The 16,609-nt window shown below is 45.6% G+C and overlaps 1 protein-coding gene across 3 annotated transcripts in view; it reads left to right on the top strand.

The window, feature by feature from the left end:
* LOC137431870 (polypeptide N-acetylgalactosaminyltransferase 1) overlaps positions 1-16,609 on the top strand; it is a 594,418-nt gene that overhangs the window by 161,047 nt on the left and 416,762 nt on the right. For all 3 annotated transcript variants that reach the window (XM_068123662.2, XM_068123663.2, XM_068123664.2), the window contains exon 3: positions 6,626-6,794. In XM_068123662.2, the coding sequence (XP_067979763.1) occupies positions 6,626-6,794 (169 nt within the window). The remainder of the gene's footprint in view (positions 1-6,625; positions 6,795-16,609) is intronic.

The following is a 16,609-nucleotide window of genomic DNA, read 5'->3' as shown; positions in this document are numbered from 1 at the left end:
CACTCGCCCGAGGAACCGGAAGTCCCACTTATCGACTTATCGAAGCACTAATCGACTCTGATACTACCGACTCAAAATCTAATTTGCTGAGGTGGACCCAGAAGATGATATCAAAACCTTACCAAATTTTGCATAGGAACTTTATTTTATGACTGGAACAAAATAAAATTGGGTACAGATTGTTTTCTTGACATAGGGGCGTTTGATGCACCCTATTGGGGATGTGACAAGCCCTAATCGATTCGATTTTGGTGAAGATCCAAATACGAATACGAGAATGTTGTTTCAATCTGAGGGTATTTCCGCAGTCCTGTAACGCGAGACGTAGAGGCACAGCTGATATACATACGAGGTGTGTTCCAAAAGTATGCGACCTTAATTTGTCGTGCGTAAACAAATGAAGTTAGGGAGGCGGTGATTGGTGCACGTATGTAGGCGATCCTAATGCGCACGCGTGAATTTTTTCCCACCTGCAGAAGCTGTCATTCGACGGCAGACCGCCGATGAGTGAGGAAGTGTAAGTGAGCGCCGTCGGATTTTCGTTTTTGACAAAATGACGGAAAAACTTGAACAACGCTACTGCATCAAATTTTGTGTAAAGCTTGGCGATTCCCAAGTGGAAACGATCCGCAAGATTCAACAGGCCTTCGCGGACGAAGCAATGAGCACCACACAGATAAAGGAGTGGTACAACCGCTTAAAAGATGGCCGCACATCAGTGGAGAGTAAAGCACGTTCGGGTAGGCCCTCAACATCCCGAAATGAGATCGTCATTGACCAATTGAGGACCCTGGTGATGCAGGATCGTCGAATCACGATCAGAGAACTTGCAGACGAGGTGGGCGTCAGCATTGGATCCGTTCATTCCATTATGAAGGAGGATTTGGGCTTCAGGAGAATCTCAGCGAAGTTCGTACCAAAGCTGCTAACGATTGAGCAGAAGCAACTCCGTTTGGAGATCGCACAGGACATGCTGGAGACTGAACAGCGATCCCAGCTTCCTCAACACAGTGATCACTGGCGATGAGTCCTGGGTTTATGGGTACGACCCAGAAACCAAGTTGCAGTCATCACAATGGAAGCATCCAACATCCCCGAGGCCAAAAAAAGCAAGGCAGGTCCGCAGCAATGTCAAAGTCATGCTGACCGTCTTCTTCGACTCCAGTGGCGTGGTTCATCATGAGTACGCACCACACGGCACAACCATCACCAAGGAGTATTACCAAGAGGTTCTGCGTCGCCTCCGTGACGCTGTGCGACGCAAACGGCCGGACCTGTGGGCAGCGGGCAATTGGCAGCTCCATCACGATAACGCACCCGCCCATTCTTCACATTTGATACAGAGTTTCCTGGCCAAACACAACACACCTGTGCTTCGTCAGGCTCCCTACTCTCCCGACATGGCTCCGTGTGACTTCTGGCTTTTCTCCAAGCTGAAAATGCCCCTGAAAGTGACCAGATTTCAGTCCAGAGAAGACATCATGCGGAATGCGACGGACCAGCTCCGCGCCATCCCAAAAGAGGCGTTCCAGCGCTGCTTCCGACAGTGGCAGAACCGTTGGGAGAAGTGTGTGGCAGCCCAAGGGGACTACTTTGAAGGAGATTAGTGTAAGTTTGTTGTATCTGGATACGAGTATTTTTTATGAACAAAGGTCGGATACTTTTTGAACACACCTCGTATATACATATATACATATGTATATATATATATATATATATATATATATATATATATATATATATATATATATATATATATATATATATATATATATGTATGTATGTATGGGGGGGAGTGCAGGTGTGGGTGGGGTGGTGGGGTAAGTGGGAGTGCTGCTGGTGTGAGGACAGAAAAAAGAAAGGAGATTGGGAAGTGAATTGGAGAGAAAGGAATAGGAATGCTTGGGTCGTAATGGAGAAAGTGGGTAGCAGTCAAAATATCGATCGTTTTTGCATGCACAACAGCTTAAAAGCCGAATATGATAGACTATCCTTCCAAAAGTCAAGAGTTCTTTTTTTTTTTTCCTATTGTGATAAATACCTAAACCTATTTGATATATTTTTTGTTTTCATACTAATGGATATCAGAAAATTATATGAAAAGGAACAACGTTTTTGCATAGTATCAGGTATCTGGTATCCGATATCTGATATCCGATAGTGATAAGTAATGGAGTTGCGATGAGGAACACGGCATGGTGAACCATTGTCCTGAGGCGTCAGTGTGGGGAGATTTTGTGAAGCTGTTAATCCAGGTGCACATTGGTCACGTCTAATGGCAGAATTTGTGGGATCTTGGAATTCCAACTGTGGGCTCACAAACCATAGTGAACATAAAATCTGAAAGAACATCGTGATGAATAGGCTGACATGATGGTGAACGGCCAACCCACTTGTTTGCGAGTTGTACAGTCTGAATTTGATTGTTGACCCGCTGTAAATTGAATGATCGATGCTTTACAAGGAGGGCATATTGAGTGAGTGCACCCATCCCTCAGTTTGGTGCAGTCTATTGAACTCCTTAGCCTCAATATCTACCATAACCTTGCATGGGGAAATCATGTTTCTCAACTATCTTAAAAGGTAAGATCCCATCTGGGTATTCTCGTTAGAACTAAGGGATTGCTGAGCTGCACAGAGCTCATGTGGGTGTGCAGGCCATGACTGTGTGTGTACAAGGCTTTCATATGGAGCACCATGGAGTATGGTTTCCTAACTTGGGCTGGTGCTTCTCCACCTTGGTCATCTTGATCTAGTTGAGAACAAGGCCTCTCATACCATTGGATCTCAAGATGGGACGCACATTTCCAGGGCACTCTCGTATTGATAGAAAGTCCATTGAGAGAGTAACAGTTATTTTTCACAACTAATATCATATTTGACGATCGGAGATCACCATCTCATAATTATATCAGGTATCCGGGTTGAAACTCGAAAAACAAATGGCCTCTTTATAAAGCATTGTATACAGTATTTGGATCTGCCATTGGAAACGATGACAGGTGTTCGCTCGTGTGTTTAGAAGTTGTGAAGAGTGAGAAAATGACTTTAAGACCTCTAGTAAGGGGCATTGTAGTAAAAATGTGATCCTATTTAAAGTTTCGTCACGATTAACCTTGGGAGCTCAGAGAAGTCGGGCCACAAACAAACAACGTCTTATTCACTTTTACTTAGAAGATTGAAATTCATAAAAGGATTGCCTTACACTTTGTACTTTGCACAATCATTAGTGTAGTTCATAATTATGGTTACGATAACGAGTTAAACCAACGCATATCTAATAATTGGGAGCATCCTCATTGGATTTTGTGTGTGACTGCCAGTTCACTTAAGCCATGGCTGGACATGTGTTAGGGTACCTCGACTTGAACAGGCCAATTATACTGCTTGCTTGCTACCTGTCGGCTGAATGCAATGGCTCCTGGGAGTTCTGGTTGTGGTGCGATGTGAAATAATGCGACTTGCAATCTAATAGTACAACGTGCTCTCCACCTTACCTTTGCTTTCGAACTTTGAAGGTATGGCATCTGATAATGTGGAATGCTGCCATGTTGTAAATCTGTTCGTATACAGTACTTGACTTGTCTTGAGATTTAAAACCATGCGATTAGATCTGACCTTTGAGAGTTATTCTTCGAGAATGGGAGTCAAATCCTTCCTCAGGGATATGGAATACTTTGAAATACTCCACAGGAGCCCGAGCAGTTGGTTAGCTTCAAGGTATCATAGTTGTCTTATTTGTGGTTGACCATAAACTGCCATATTGATCCAGTGAGTTTTGGAATCCAACTCCAATAGCCTTTTGGTCAATCCCGGTCAATCGCTGAATTAACGCCAGGGTGGTTGATTCAGCCTGTCATCCTTCCGAGGTCGGCAAATTGAGTACCAGCTCATTGGTAATTCCCTGTGTGTCGCAAGAGGCGACTGACAGGGTTGGTGGCAGGAAGGGCATCCGGCCATAAAACATTGCTTCAAAAAGGGGACCACGGTGCCTGGAAAAGGCCAACCCCTGCTCTGTGGGAAAAAATGGTCTCTAAAGGTCGTTCTTTTTCTAATAGCCTTTTGGAGATGATAAGCATACTGATGTATTTGCACTTCCTGCATGTCATTACTTCCTGCTTGATGTATTCCTGTATGCCATGTATTATTATAGATTGGTATTACCATTACCAATTTACATTTGTGTTGTCCTCCAGCACCAAATGTGGACAGAGGTTAGGTTTTCACCCTTGTCTGTCTGTCTGCTTGTCTGCGAGCAAGATATCTCAAAAAGTTAATATGGATGGACTCAGACAAACGTTGGTGGGCAGGTTGGTTGTGTGACGAGGACAAATTGATTTGATTTTTTGAAGATCCGGATCCTTATCCAGATACGAGATTTTAAAAATGATTTATAAAGTGCTTCTTCACCATTGACAGATGGGACCAAAATGGTATATATATTTCAAAGTTATGAATGGATTATGACGGAACTTGGTGGATGAGTTTGTAGGTGACAAGAACACGCTGATTCGATTTTTCTTAAGGTTCGGATCCAGATCCCGCCTATCGGTGGGCTACAAAACCTCAGATATTCAGCCTAGTGGGAGTATGTGCTCTACCGAGTGCTGTTCAAGTTCCCCAATGTAATAATAATGGTTGTAACTAATAATTCTATTTTGCAATAAAGGTCTTTTGGGCCAAAACTACAGTGAGTTAGAGTTAGTGGACAATAAAATGGAAACACCTGGGTAAATGAGAGAAACAAAATTTATTGAAAGCAATGGATTCCACATAGGTGTGGCCCATGCGTTAATTGAGCAAATAACATCCCAGCATGCTTGGTGTCATATATAATAATACTGCACAGGCCTGGTTGCCGATAATTACGGCGAGCATGGCTGCAAGAGGAGTCCTCAGTGACTTTGAAAGAGAGGTGATTGTTGCGGTGCATTTGGCAGGAGCTTCAGTGGCAAAGACAGCTCAACTTGCTGATGTTTCACGAGCAACGGTGTCTAAGATTATGTCAGCATGGAATGCTGAGGAAAAAACATCATCAGCAAAGGGCAACAGTGAGCGGAAGCGCACACTCCAGGATCGTGATATCTGTTCATTAATTTGAAGTGCAAGGCAAAGCAGGTGAGCAACAGCAGATCAATTTACTGTAAATTTCAACCTGGGGCACGAGAAGCCAGTTTCATCAAAAATGGTCCACCAGGAACTTCACAGAGAGGGATACGAGGGTCAGGTTGCAGTGCACACACCACTCATCACACCTGGCAATGCACGTTTGCAAGTCCAGTGGTGCAAATACCACAGGCAATGGACTACCGAGCAGTGGAGAAATGTGTTATGGTCAGATGAATCATCCTTCACCATGTTCTCAACAAACGAACGAGGGCTTATATGATTATATGTGGCACCATCCTAAATTACTACATTCTTGAATGCTTGGTTCCAACAGTGAAGGGTTCTGGTGGTCCTGTAATGTTGTGGGTGCATTTTCCTGGCATGGTTTGCCTGTATTCATTCCATTGGGAGGCAAGGTCAATGCCAACCTCTACCTAATGGTCCTGAGCGATGATCTTCACCCCATGTTGCGGCATTTCTTCCTGTCGGGAGAGGTGTCCATCCATGTCCAGGATGACAATGCCCCCATCCAGAGAGCACGTATGGTTGCCCAATGGTTTGATGAGCATGACACTGATGTTAACCATATGTCATGGCTTCCTCAGTCACCAAATATGATCCCAATCGAGCATTGGGATATTCTGGAACGACGCCTGAGACAGCATTTTCCACCTACACCAAACAGGTGCAAGTTGATTGACTTTCTCTTGGAAGAATAATGCCGCATCCCTCGTGCAGAATTCCAGATGCTGGTGGACTTCAACGACCATGGTGCCTACAGGCCGTACTGGCCGCACGTGGTGGTCCAACACCCGATAAAAAAGTGACTTTACATTGGCGTTTACATTTTTTTTTTGCCCACTACCTGTATATTATACGAATACCTTAACATGATGTTGATGCAATTTGTAACAGGGGAATTAATCAGAATGTAATTCTTATTGAAATTTCTGATGTGAATATCAGCAATCAAATTGAAATGCATTTTTTTGAAATTCCAACTTCTTTCCTGGAAGTCCTTGAAGTGTCCTTGTGTTTTATACTTCTCCCAACCCCCAACCCCTTCCCACGCCTCCTCCTCCCAAGCCCTCTCCCTCCCACAGATCTCCCGATGTCCCTGCTCTCAAATGTTGTGTTTGTGTGCTTCCCCTTCTCTCCCCATCTTGTCTACCGCTCTTCTTATTATATACTTTGTGTCTGTTTGATTTTTTTTTTTGTGATAAATGTTAGCTCTTTCACGAGCCTCGATTCTGTATACAAAAAAAGAAAAGAAAAAAAAAAAAGAAAAGTCCATGCAGCAGGTTCCAGGTAGGATTTATGGGCCAAACAACCTCTCTTCCGGTATAAAAGGTTCTTTGCATATGTTTGTGTATACTTGTAATCTTTATTTACATTATATTTGGCTTAAGTGTTTTCATGTTACTTTTCATTGAAAAAAATGACAGCTTCCTGCTTGGCAATGTTATCTGGCTTAATCACTGCCGTGATTGTAACCATGTCACGTGCCTTTTCACAGTGGCGCGATCCAAACCTCAAGACGGTCCGGGGGAGATGGGCAGGCCCGTTGTCATCCCTAAGCAAGAGGAAGATAAGATGCGAGAGCAGTTCAAAATCAACCAGTTCAATCTGCTGGCGAGTGAAAAGATAGCTCTGAACCGCACACTTCCTGATGTCCGCCTCGAAGGGTCAGTGAACTTGCTCACGTCTTGCACCTGTTTCGCTTTTACTCCTCTTCCTCTCATCAACCATGGCTCCATGAACCTGCAATGTGTATGTGGCTTCTAAAAATGGGAGCCGCTTAATGTGATAAGCGATTTTTTTACAAGAAAAATATTATCTTTGAAGAGATGAAAATGTGCAATACAAACGATGCGCAAGTAAATCAAGACACGGTAACAGCATTTATTGTGGCATACATGATAACCTTCTGGAAAGGACTGATTCCATGATTCAAAATATTTATACATGATTATGCAGAAACGTCTGGAAATATTGTTTGTTTCCAAAATCAAAACAAAAAAGGGTATCATGGTACTTGTTATTTTTTGATTAAAATGAGTCAGCTGTCACCCAATAACATGGGCTGGCTCATCTGCTTCCTGCCTTACTGCCATCGAGACGATAAGAGTCCAAAGCTCTCCATGTTATTGGCATATCTCAACAGGGGTCGAGTCCTTAAGTCTGCTTGCTCACTCTAAGCGGATTGGTGGACACAGTTTTCTATCTCCTCACCTCTGGCCTGGCCTGGTGTTGGCTTAACGGTTAGCGTGCTGGCCGATCGTTGAATTAACGCCAGGGGGGTTGACTCGGCCTTTCATCCTTCCGAGGTCGACAAATTGAGTGCCAGCTCACTGGTAATTGGGGCACTGCATCAGCTGCACAAACACGCTTCCATATAAATTATGCAACCAGCAGCTACAGGCTGCATATGAAAACAACAACAACAACAACAACAACCTCTGGCCTGACTAATTTTGCCCTGTTGTACCCCCATCCTCTAGTGTGACCGAGTCGCAGGTTTTCTTCCAGAATGACCCACCTTTTTGCTTTCTCCGATACTAAAGTGAACACTCACCTCTACTTTTTCATCAGTTCTTCAAAATCAGTTCTTTTCTTCAAAAAAAAATTAAAACTTAAAAAAAAAAAAATCCCTCTATTTATCTTCTCTGTGATACTGACTCCCTGTGTTGTTGTCCTGTGCCCTTTTTTCCAGTACTACAAGAGTGCTGCCCATTGTCAAATTGTGCTTGCTCCCACACATGCTGTCTTCTGCTTATTATTTTGCCCACAGCTGCTCTCTTCCCTGGCATAGAAAGCAAGTGGGGATGGGGCTAGACCCCCCCCCCCCCAGACTTTTCAACTACCCATGAATGTAAACATGCAGTCTCTCAGAAAAAGCGGTAAAATAAATATAATTTACAATACGCTCGTCACGTCTGTCTGTTCGTCTGTCATGTAAAATATGGTCAGATGACCGAATTGCATGAGATTGTGAATTCAACGTTGTTTTGTCATTTAATTTAAACCTTATAATTATGCATCACGGAGAAGCTAATTAACTTAGGATATTGTATTAACACAATTAGGCTACTCATGATCACTAGATACCCTATAAAACCCTATTTACGATTTGTCAGTAATTGATAGTAGCAGAGTATATCATGAAAAGCGTTCACATTGAGACAACAGTGGTGCCCCTTCGAAATGAAATTGGCAACCATATTGTCAAGTCTGTAATGAAGCCGCCATCAAAACAACAGTGACTGGAAAAACATGACCAACTATCAATAATAAAAAATGCGGCTTCAGAGACCTCGCATCCATCCACGAGCTGTGCTGCAAGTACCGCACCACCTGTCGGCGTGCCATCAAAATCAGGGGTAGGCCTGCATTATGTATACCATTGGCAGCACTTAGTGGAGCCCTTACAATTTACATCGACATGGAACTTGAAATATTTTAGAATTTATTGCAGTAAACAACAATTTAATTTTCGAGTTTGTGGAAAAGGTCACCTGTGCCAAGTTAGCATGGCCAAGTTTGAGTTTGATTCTGGTCAAACATAAGACATCACATTCTAACAAAGATTGTTAATGAGCTGATCACAAATATGGGTCTTGCTGTTCTATGTTCAGTCCTGACTGAAATGTAGGAAGCAGACTGTTACGCAGTTATTGCCAATGAAATGACTGATATTTCCTGCAAAGAACAGTTAAATATTTGTGCAAGGTGGGTTGACGACAACTACCAAATGTGGAATCACGAGGATTTGTTGAGGTACCATATTATACCAGTGAAACCATCGTAAAGGCCCTGGAAAATGTCCTGATACGCTGCAATCAAGGGCTGGATTAATGTCGAGTTCAAACATATGATGGGGGCATCAAATATGCAGGGATGAATTTGTGCTGTTGCTACGCACATTCGACACGAGAACAGCTCAGCCGTTTCTGGTCACTGCTTGACCCACTGTACCAATTTGTACCTTTAAGATGGGGGGAAGAGGGTGTTGTGGTTAACGATAACAGCTTGGTGTGGAGGGGGGAGAGGAGGTTAACGAGGGTCGAAAATATCATGGTTTTGGATTGTTGATGATCCGAGATGGTGGTAAACAGCTGTCTTGAACACCCAGAGGGAAGAATGACATTTAAGATGATGTGAAAGTTGGTTCCACAGGTGGGAAATAAGAGGAATGAATGAATGAGATGAGTGGACGTGAGCAGTGATTGTGCATTTAGGTAGTTTCACCAGAAGTGGGTTGATGGTGGAATGTGTGTTTGCTGCAGAAACATGGGAGTGGTGGGAGGGTGTGGGACAAAGCATGGAAAGAGCAGAGAGTGCAAGACCAGAGAGGAGGTGGTTGAAGATAGAGAGACCACCGACCTGTCCGCAATAGTTAATTGATAGGCCCATAGACTCAGCTTCATCGCAGGAGATTCAAATAATCTTGTACGCCTTGATTTTTCCACGGCATCAAGCTGAGCAAGATGCAAGGCAGGGGGTCCAGCCCAGAGGGAAGGGCATTGCTACATTAATCTGCGGATGAAGGCCTTGTATGTGGATATGAGTTGAGGTGTGCCAAGAAAGGAATTTGTACGACGGGGGATGTCCACTTGGTAGCTGACTTTGGAGGCCAATTTTGAAATGTGGTTTGCCCAAGAAAGATCATGGCTGATGGTGAGACCCAGGAGTTTGAATGACTGATCTTCCTCAAGAAGATTTTGAATAAAATCGGTGAGAGTTTGAGCAATGTAAATGCCAGAAACGCAAGTGGCCAAGTTGTCTTAATGGAGAGGTTCAGTACATTGTCCGGCTTGAAATTGGCATGTCGTCCATCCAGAGTGCAATGAAGGCCGTCTCCTTGATACACACCTTCTACCTACAGCATTGAAACGAGGAAGAGTTGCACAAGTTCTACTACCATGGCATAGAGGAATCAGAGGGCTTAACAGGAAGTCAGGTACTACGTTGGAGGGCAGCTCCACCAAGGAGAATTGACAAAGGCACACACCCTGCTTCGCCTCTGCAGAAGAATACTTTTGACAGAAGTTCTATGAAGTCCTTGACATTCTGGTGTACTAATTGACAGAACATTTGAACAAAAAGGCATGCCACTTCTCCAAAATCTCAAAAACCTTCTTCTGGAAAATGTGAATGAGGGAGCATTCTGTTACGTGGTCCTCCCGGTAACTACCTGGTCTTGGTGACCCCCGGACCGTGGGAGGGACCCCGCCAGAAAGATATATGGTTTATACGCTTTCGTAACGCAATCAATATGAATTCCGGTCAAGAAGAAACCCCACACCAAGGATCCGGAATAATCAATAATATATTCACTGAGCAATCAACAACCATCAACAATGCACAATCAATATTACAACCATGTGAACTCATCTACACAAACTCTAAGATGGCCATCTTAATCTTATACATTCCTCACGTGAGCCCCACTCCTGACTCCCTCCGTGGTCAATGTCTCTCCTCTCCGCACACGGGCGGTTGAACGAGCCCCGGGCGGACGTGCTCTAAACGTGCCGTCTCGGACTGGGGCCGCGGCTGCAGCGCACCTCCTTGCCAAGCCACGGGGCAAACCCAGCGCGGCGTCCAACGTGCGCGAGGCCCCAAGTGCGATCCTTACGCGTCCTTGTAGATGGGCAAAAACCCAGCGCGGCTTCCGACGCGAGCGAGGCCCAACGTGCGGACCCGTACGCGTCTTTGTAGACGGGGCAAAACCCAGCGCGGCTTCCGACGCGAGCGAGGCCCAACGTGCGGACCCGTACGCGTCTTTGTAGACGGGGCAAACTGTCCCGGACGCTTGGTTTCGTGCACGAACTCACGGTGACTGGACGTGTCAAAAGGTATTTACCGCCCAGGTAACTCCTCTCGCCAGACGTTTCGCAACGGCGCGTTTTCCGCGCAGCGTAAGGTCGATTCCACCTTCTCGTCGTCGCGGGGCGAGGAAGAAGAAGCACCGTCCTTTTCTCTCCTCGTGTCTTTTTTCCTCCCGTTTCCGGCCACTTCCGTTTCCGGCCACTGGTTCCGAAGGGCTCCTGACCCTCCCATCACAACAACCCTTAGTATAATACACACGGATAAGCAACCTGAATGGTAATTTACATACATTCCCATAAATATGTAACACTCCCCCCCTTCAAGAAAGAAAGTTTGAACCCAGCGAAAACTTTCTTTGCCGGCCAATTTGGAGAAACAAACCAGATCACTCAACCCTCCAGATTACTCCCTCTGGACTAAGTACCAACAACGACCTTGTCCCTGCCAAATCAAACTCCCTCTCATGACCCTCTGACTTTGACCGTCAGTTTCTTGGGAATGAAGGTTAAGGGGTTGATCCAAGATCCAAAGTTAGGCAACTCGATAGCACTTTTTCCGGGAGGCCAAGCCGAGTATTCACTACATGGATGCCTTTAGGAACGCGGAGTTCACGGTTAGTCCGTGCAGGAAAGTTCTCTACATGGGCGCCTTGAGGAACGTGGAGTTCACGGTTAGTCCGTGCATAAAAGTTCCCTGCCTGGACGCCTTTAGGAACGGCGTTCACGGTTAATTCGTGTAGGAATCTTGGCTCGGCGGCTCCGCCGCCTTCAGTGCTTCAACTTTTCAGAACTTCCCTAATAATTATGGTGGGACCACTGGTCCCTGTAGTCCCATGAATAGCGGTCTCCTTCTCGGCCACCACCAAAACTACCGCCCAGTTGTCCTCTCCTGTAGACCTCTCGACGCCTACGAAATGCCTTCCCTACTGTTATGGTCCGACCCTCCAAATCCTTGCCATTCCAATTCTTCTCTGCCTCTCTGGCGTCTTTTGTGCTGGCAAACGTGACAAAGCCGAACCCTCTTGACTGTTGCGTTTCCCAGTCTCTTACCAACCGCACTTCCACCAGCGGCCCATATCTGTTGAAGACAGAGGTCAGAACTTCTTCCTCTGTTTTGAAGTTCAGTCCCCCTACAAATAACTTGGCACTTTTGTCGCCATCCCGAGCTGGTGTGGCGTTATTTTCCCTGCTGGGCTCTTTACCAACCCTCAGGTTACCATAAACTTGACCCCCGGCCAAATCATTCCCAATAACCACAGATACACCCTCTACAGGAAGCGTGGCTTGTAAACCGACGGTGACCGGTCCTGACACCAAATCGGACTCCAAATGGATGACATGAAGGGGAGCACTAACACCGCCCCCGATCCCCTGTAAACGAACACTATCCCCCGTTGCCGTCTCCTCGGACCATGGCAAAATGCCTTCAAGCATTAAAGATTGATGTGCCCCTGTGTCCCTCAATATCCTAACCGGTTTCCGGTTAGTCGAGGCTCCATCCCGTGACACAAACCCCTCTGAAATAAAGGGTTGGTAACCCTTTTGATGGCGATTTCTCACAATGGCCATTGCGTTTGGAGTCGTAGTAGTCGGACTCCGCTCTGGGTCTTCGCTTTTCCTGCGGTAACAACTGGACATCAAGTGTCCAGGTTTCTTGCAAAAAGCGCAAGTAGGCCCGGAGGAAAAACTCGTGGTCTGCCTCGGGCCCCCCGAACTATAAGTTGGTCTTGGGCCCTCATCCCTCCGATTTCGAACCGGTGGGGTATCCTAGTTGTCCCCATAATCCTCTCGAGGCCGCCGCCATGTATGGTCGTTCTCCGCACCTGCTGTTCCCCACCTCCCCTGCGGAGATCTAGGCGAGGAGTTAGGTTCGTGGACCCCTATTCGGTGGGTTAAGGCATAATCATCTGCCATGGTGGCTGCGTCCCACAACTTCGGTACTTTCTTTTCCTGCAGGTACACTTTGATGTCCTCGTGGACACACTGCTGGAATTCCTCCACCAGGATCAAGTCCCGCAATGTCTCGAAGTCTTTCCCGACTCCTTTTGACTCACACCACCGATCAAACATGTTTTCTTTCACTCTGGCAAACTCCACATGGGTCTCACTCTCCCTCTTCCTGGCATTCCTGAATTTTTGCCTGTAAGCTTCCGGAACCAACTCATAGGCCTTGAGGATGTGCTTCTTCAGTACCTCATAATCTGCACATTGGTCCATTGGTAGCGCCGAATAAATTTCCTGAGCTTTCCCCACCAGCACACTTTGTACGAGTATGGTCCAGGCCTCCTCCGGCCAGTTTAATTGTCGAGCCACTTTCTCAAAGTGTGGAAAAAATTTCGCGACTTCTTTTTCACTGAACGGTGGAACCAGCCTCACATGTCTGCCCACATCCCAGGTTTTCTGGTTAGGTGTCGACCCCGTCAGCAAGGGTGGTGCCTCTCCCCGTTCTCTCATTAACTCCAGCTCCTTGAATTTGATTTCTTGCTGAAGCTGCATGTCACGTTCCTTTAATTCCCTTTCCGCTTTTCTCTCCTCTGCTTCGAGGTCCCTTGCAGCTCTCCTTTCCTCTGCTTGTTCCTTTTCTCTTCTTTCCTGGAGTTCTCTTTCCACTCTCCTTTCCTCTGCTTGTTTCTCTTCTCTCCTCTCCTCTGCTTTCCTTTCTTCTTCTGCTCTTTCCTTTTCTGCTTTCCTTTCTTCTTCTGCTCTTTCCTTTTCTGCTTTCCTTTCTTCTTCTGCTCTTTCCTTTTCTGCTTTCCTTTCTTCTTCTGCTCTTTCCTTTTCTGCTTTCCTTTCTTCTTCTTTGATCCGTTCCTGGCTCCGTAATTGCAACTCCAGTTTCCGGAGCTCCACGTCTTCTGGTTCTTCGGGTAGCCACTCCCAGGCTAACTCGTCCCATGTTCCTAATCCCACCATAGATTGTATCACCGTGGCCTGCAACTCTGCCTTCCTCAAATTAGTTCGGACCTCCAAGTTAAAATGTTTGGCCAATTTCAAGAGATCCGACTTTAGCAACGCTCGGAACTGTGCCTCACTCGGGGTTACCCCAAAGTTCTGTGCCACAAACGCCATGGTGCCTATCGTTAACACCTGTTAACCTTCACCCCAAGACTTTCCCCAATTTCTCAAAAAAAATATTACCAATTAATAATTAATTAATAAATTTTAATTACCAAAAATATTATTATTTTATTATTTTATACACTTTTAGATCCCGGACGTAGACCCAATTGCGAAACCGCAAATCGTAATTTGGACGAGCCCCCAATTCTGTTACGTGGTCCTCCCGGTAACTACCTGGTCTTGGTGACCCCCGGACCGTGGGAGGGACCCCGCCAGAAAGATATATGGTTTATACGCTTTCGTAACGCAATCAATATGAATTCCGGTCAAGAAGAAACCCCACACCAAGGATCCGGAATAATCAATAATATATTCACTGAGCAATCAACAACCATCAACAATGCACAATCAATATTACAACCATGTGAACTCATCTACACAAACTCTAAGATGGCCATCTTAATCTTATACATTCCTCACGTGAGCCCCACTCCTGACTCCCTCCGTGGTCAATGTCTCTCCTCTCCGCACACGGGCGGTTGAACGAGCCCCGGGCGGACGTGCTCTAAACGTGCCGTCTCGGACTGGGGCCGCGGCTGCAGCGCACCTCCTTGCCAAGCCACGGGGCAAACCCAGCGCGGCGTCCAACGTGCGCGAGGCCCCAAGTGCGATCCTTACGCGTCCTTGTAGATGGGCAAAAACCCAGCGCGGCTTCCGACGCGAGCGAGGCCCAACGTGCGGACCCGTACGCGTCTTTGTAGACGGGGCAAAACCCAGCGCGGCTTCCGACGCGAGCGAGGCCCAACGTGCGGACCCGTACGCGTCTTTGTAGACGGGGCAAACTGTCCCGGACGCTTGGTTTCGTGCACGAACTCACGGTGACTGGACGTGTCAAAAGGTATTTACCGCCCAGGTAACTCCTCTCGCCAGACGTTTCGCAACGGCGCGTTTTCCGCGCAGCGTAAGGTCGATTCCACCTTCTCGTCGTCGCGGGGCGAGGAAGAAGAAGCACCGTCCTTTTCTCTCCTCGTGTCTTTTTTCCTCCCGTTTCCGGCCACTTCCGTTTCCGGCCACTGGTTCCGAAGGGCTCCTGACCCTCCCATCACAACAACCCTTAGTATAATACACACGGATAAGCAACCTGAATGGTAATTTACATACATTCCCATAAATATGTAACAATTCCAAAATACCCAAATCTATTAAATGCCAGTACAAAAATGACATCCATCGAGATTCTAGAACGTCTACGTCTCCAACTACAAATCATACCTGATCTTCTAAGGTTGGAGACCAACGTGGTCCATGCATCTAGCATGGAGACCATTTCCCAGGCCATGCATATGGATCCAGTCAGTAAGGAGTTCTTTACAGAAGTTCACAAAATTCTCAAACTGTACTACACAGTGCCAGTCACCTCAGCGACATTCGAGCGAAGTTATTCATTCAGTCCTGAAAAGGGTGAAATCAGAGGTCAACCATTAGCCAACAAAGGCTGACCAATGCTCTGATCTGTCTTGCCATGAAAGATCGCACAGACAAGATCGACATATTGGCATTAGTGAAGGACTTGTCAAGCAAATGATTCAAGGATGAAGTACTTTGGCTTATTTGACTGAAGCCAAACAAAATCAGAATATGCGCAAGGTGCGTAAAATGAAGCTTCAAGTATTCCCATTTCCTAATGATCTAGCTCTCACCGTACTCTTAAGGAACTTTCAACACTCTAGAAATTGTTTTGTACCGTTCCCCAGATATATGACTCGTCACAATCCCATCTCAGAGTTATACGGGCATTTCATTGTCGAGTTTCTGCTTTCGTAGAGTTTCTGCTCTGACATGCACTGTCAGCTGTGGTACCTTATATGGAAAGGTGTGTTTCTTTCTAAATCACGGCCAATCAATTGAGGTGTCCAATCAAGTTGTAGAGACATCTTAAGGAAGATCAAATGAAATTGAATGCACCTGAGCTCAATTTGGAGTATCATAGCAAAGGGGTTGGATACTTATTTACTCAAGACATTTCAGCTTTTCATTTAAACTTGTAGAATTTCTAAAAAAAAAAAAAAATTCCACTTTGATATTATGGGGTATTTTGTGTAGATCAGTGACAAGAAATCTCAATTCAATCAATTTTAATTTCAGTCAGTTTTTGAAGGCATTGCATGTGTGTATATATATATCTGTATATATATATATATCTGTATATATACGTATATATATCTGCATATATACGTATATACAGACTTGGCATTTAATATGGAATATTTTTTTTTTCTTGACTTGGGTTTACTTTCTTAACTCAGTATATCAACCTGGTGAGTTTCTTTTACACTTTGGTGATTTATTTGTTAAAAGAACCATGCCATTGATTGTCTGTCGCAGCAAGAAGTCAACAACAGGATTATATCACAGGTGGCGTGGCAAAATGTACGGACAGGTGCATTTGATGATTGGCTTCACAGTCGGGTATACAAGGGTTGTTGCGTTCTGTATTAGTGGAAAACAACTGCTGCACGTCTCCAAAAGTTATTGCCGCTTCCTCTGGAGATGGTCCGTCAACTCGACAATGTTGTTTGTCATGGAGTGGCGGCTTTCCGAAATTACGG

The sequence above is a fragment of the Myxine glutinosa genome, chromosome 7, assembly GCF_964187855.1.
Source record: "Myxine glutinosa chromosome 7, kmMyxGlut1.1, whole genome shotgun sequence".
In the NCBI taxonomy this organism is placed as follows: Eukaryota; Metazoa; Chordata; class Myxini; order Myxiniformes; family Myxinidae; genus Myxine; species Myxine glutinosa.
The sequence above is the reverse complement of the archived record's forward strand: the minus strand, read 5'-3'. Positions and strand labels throughout refer to the sequence as shown.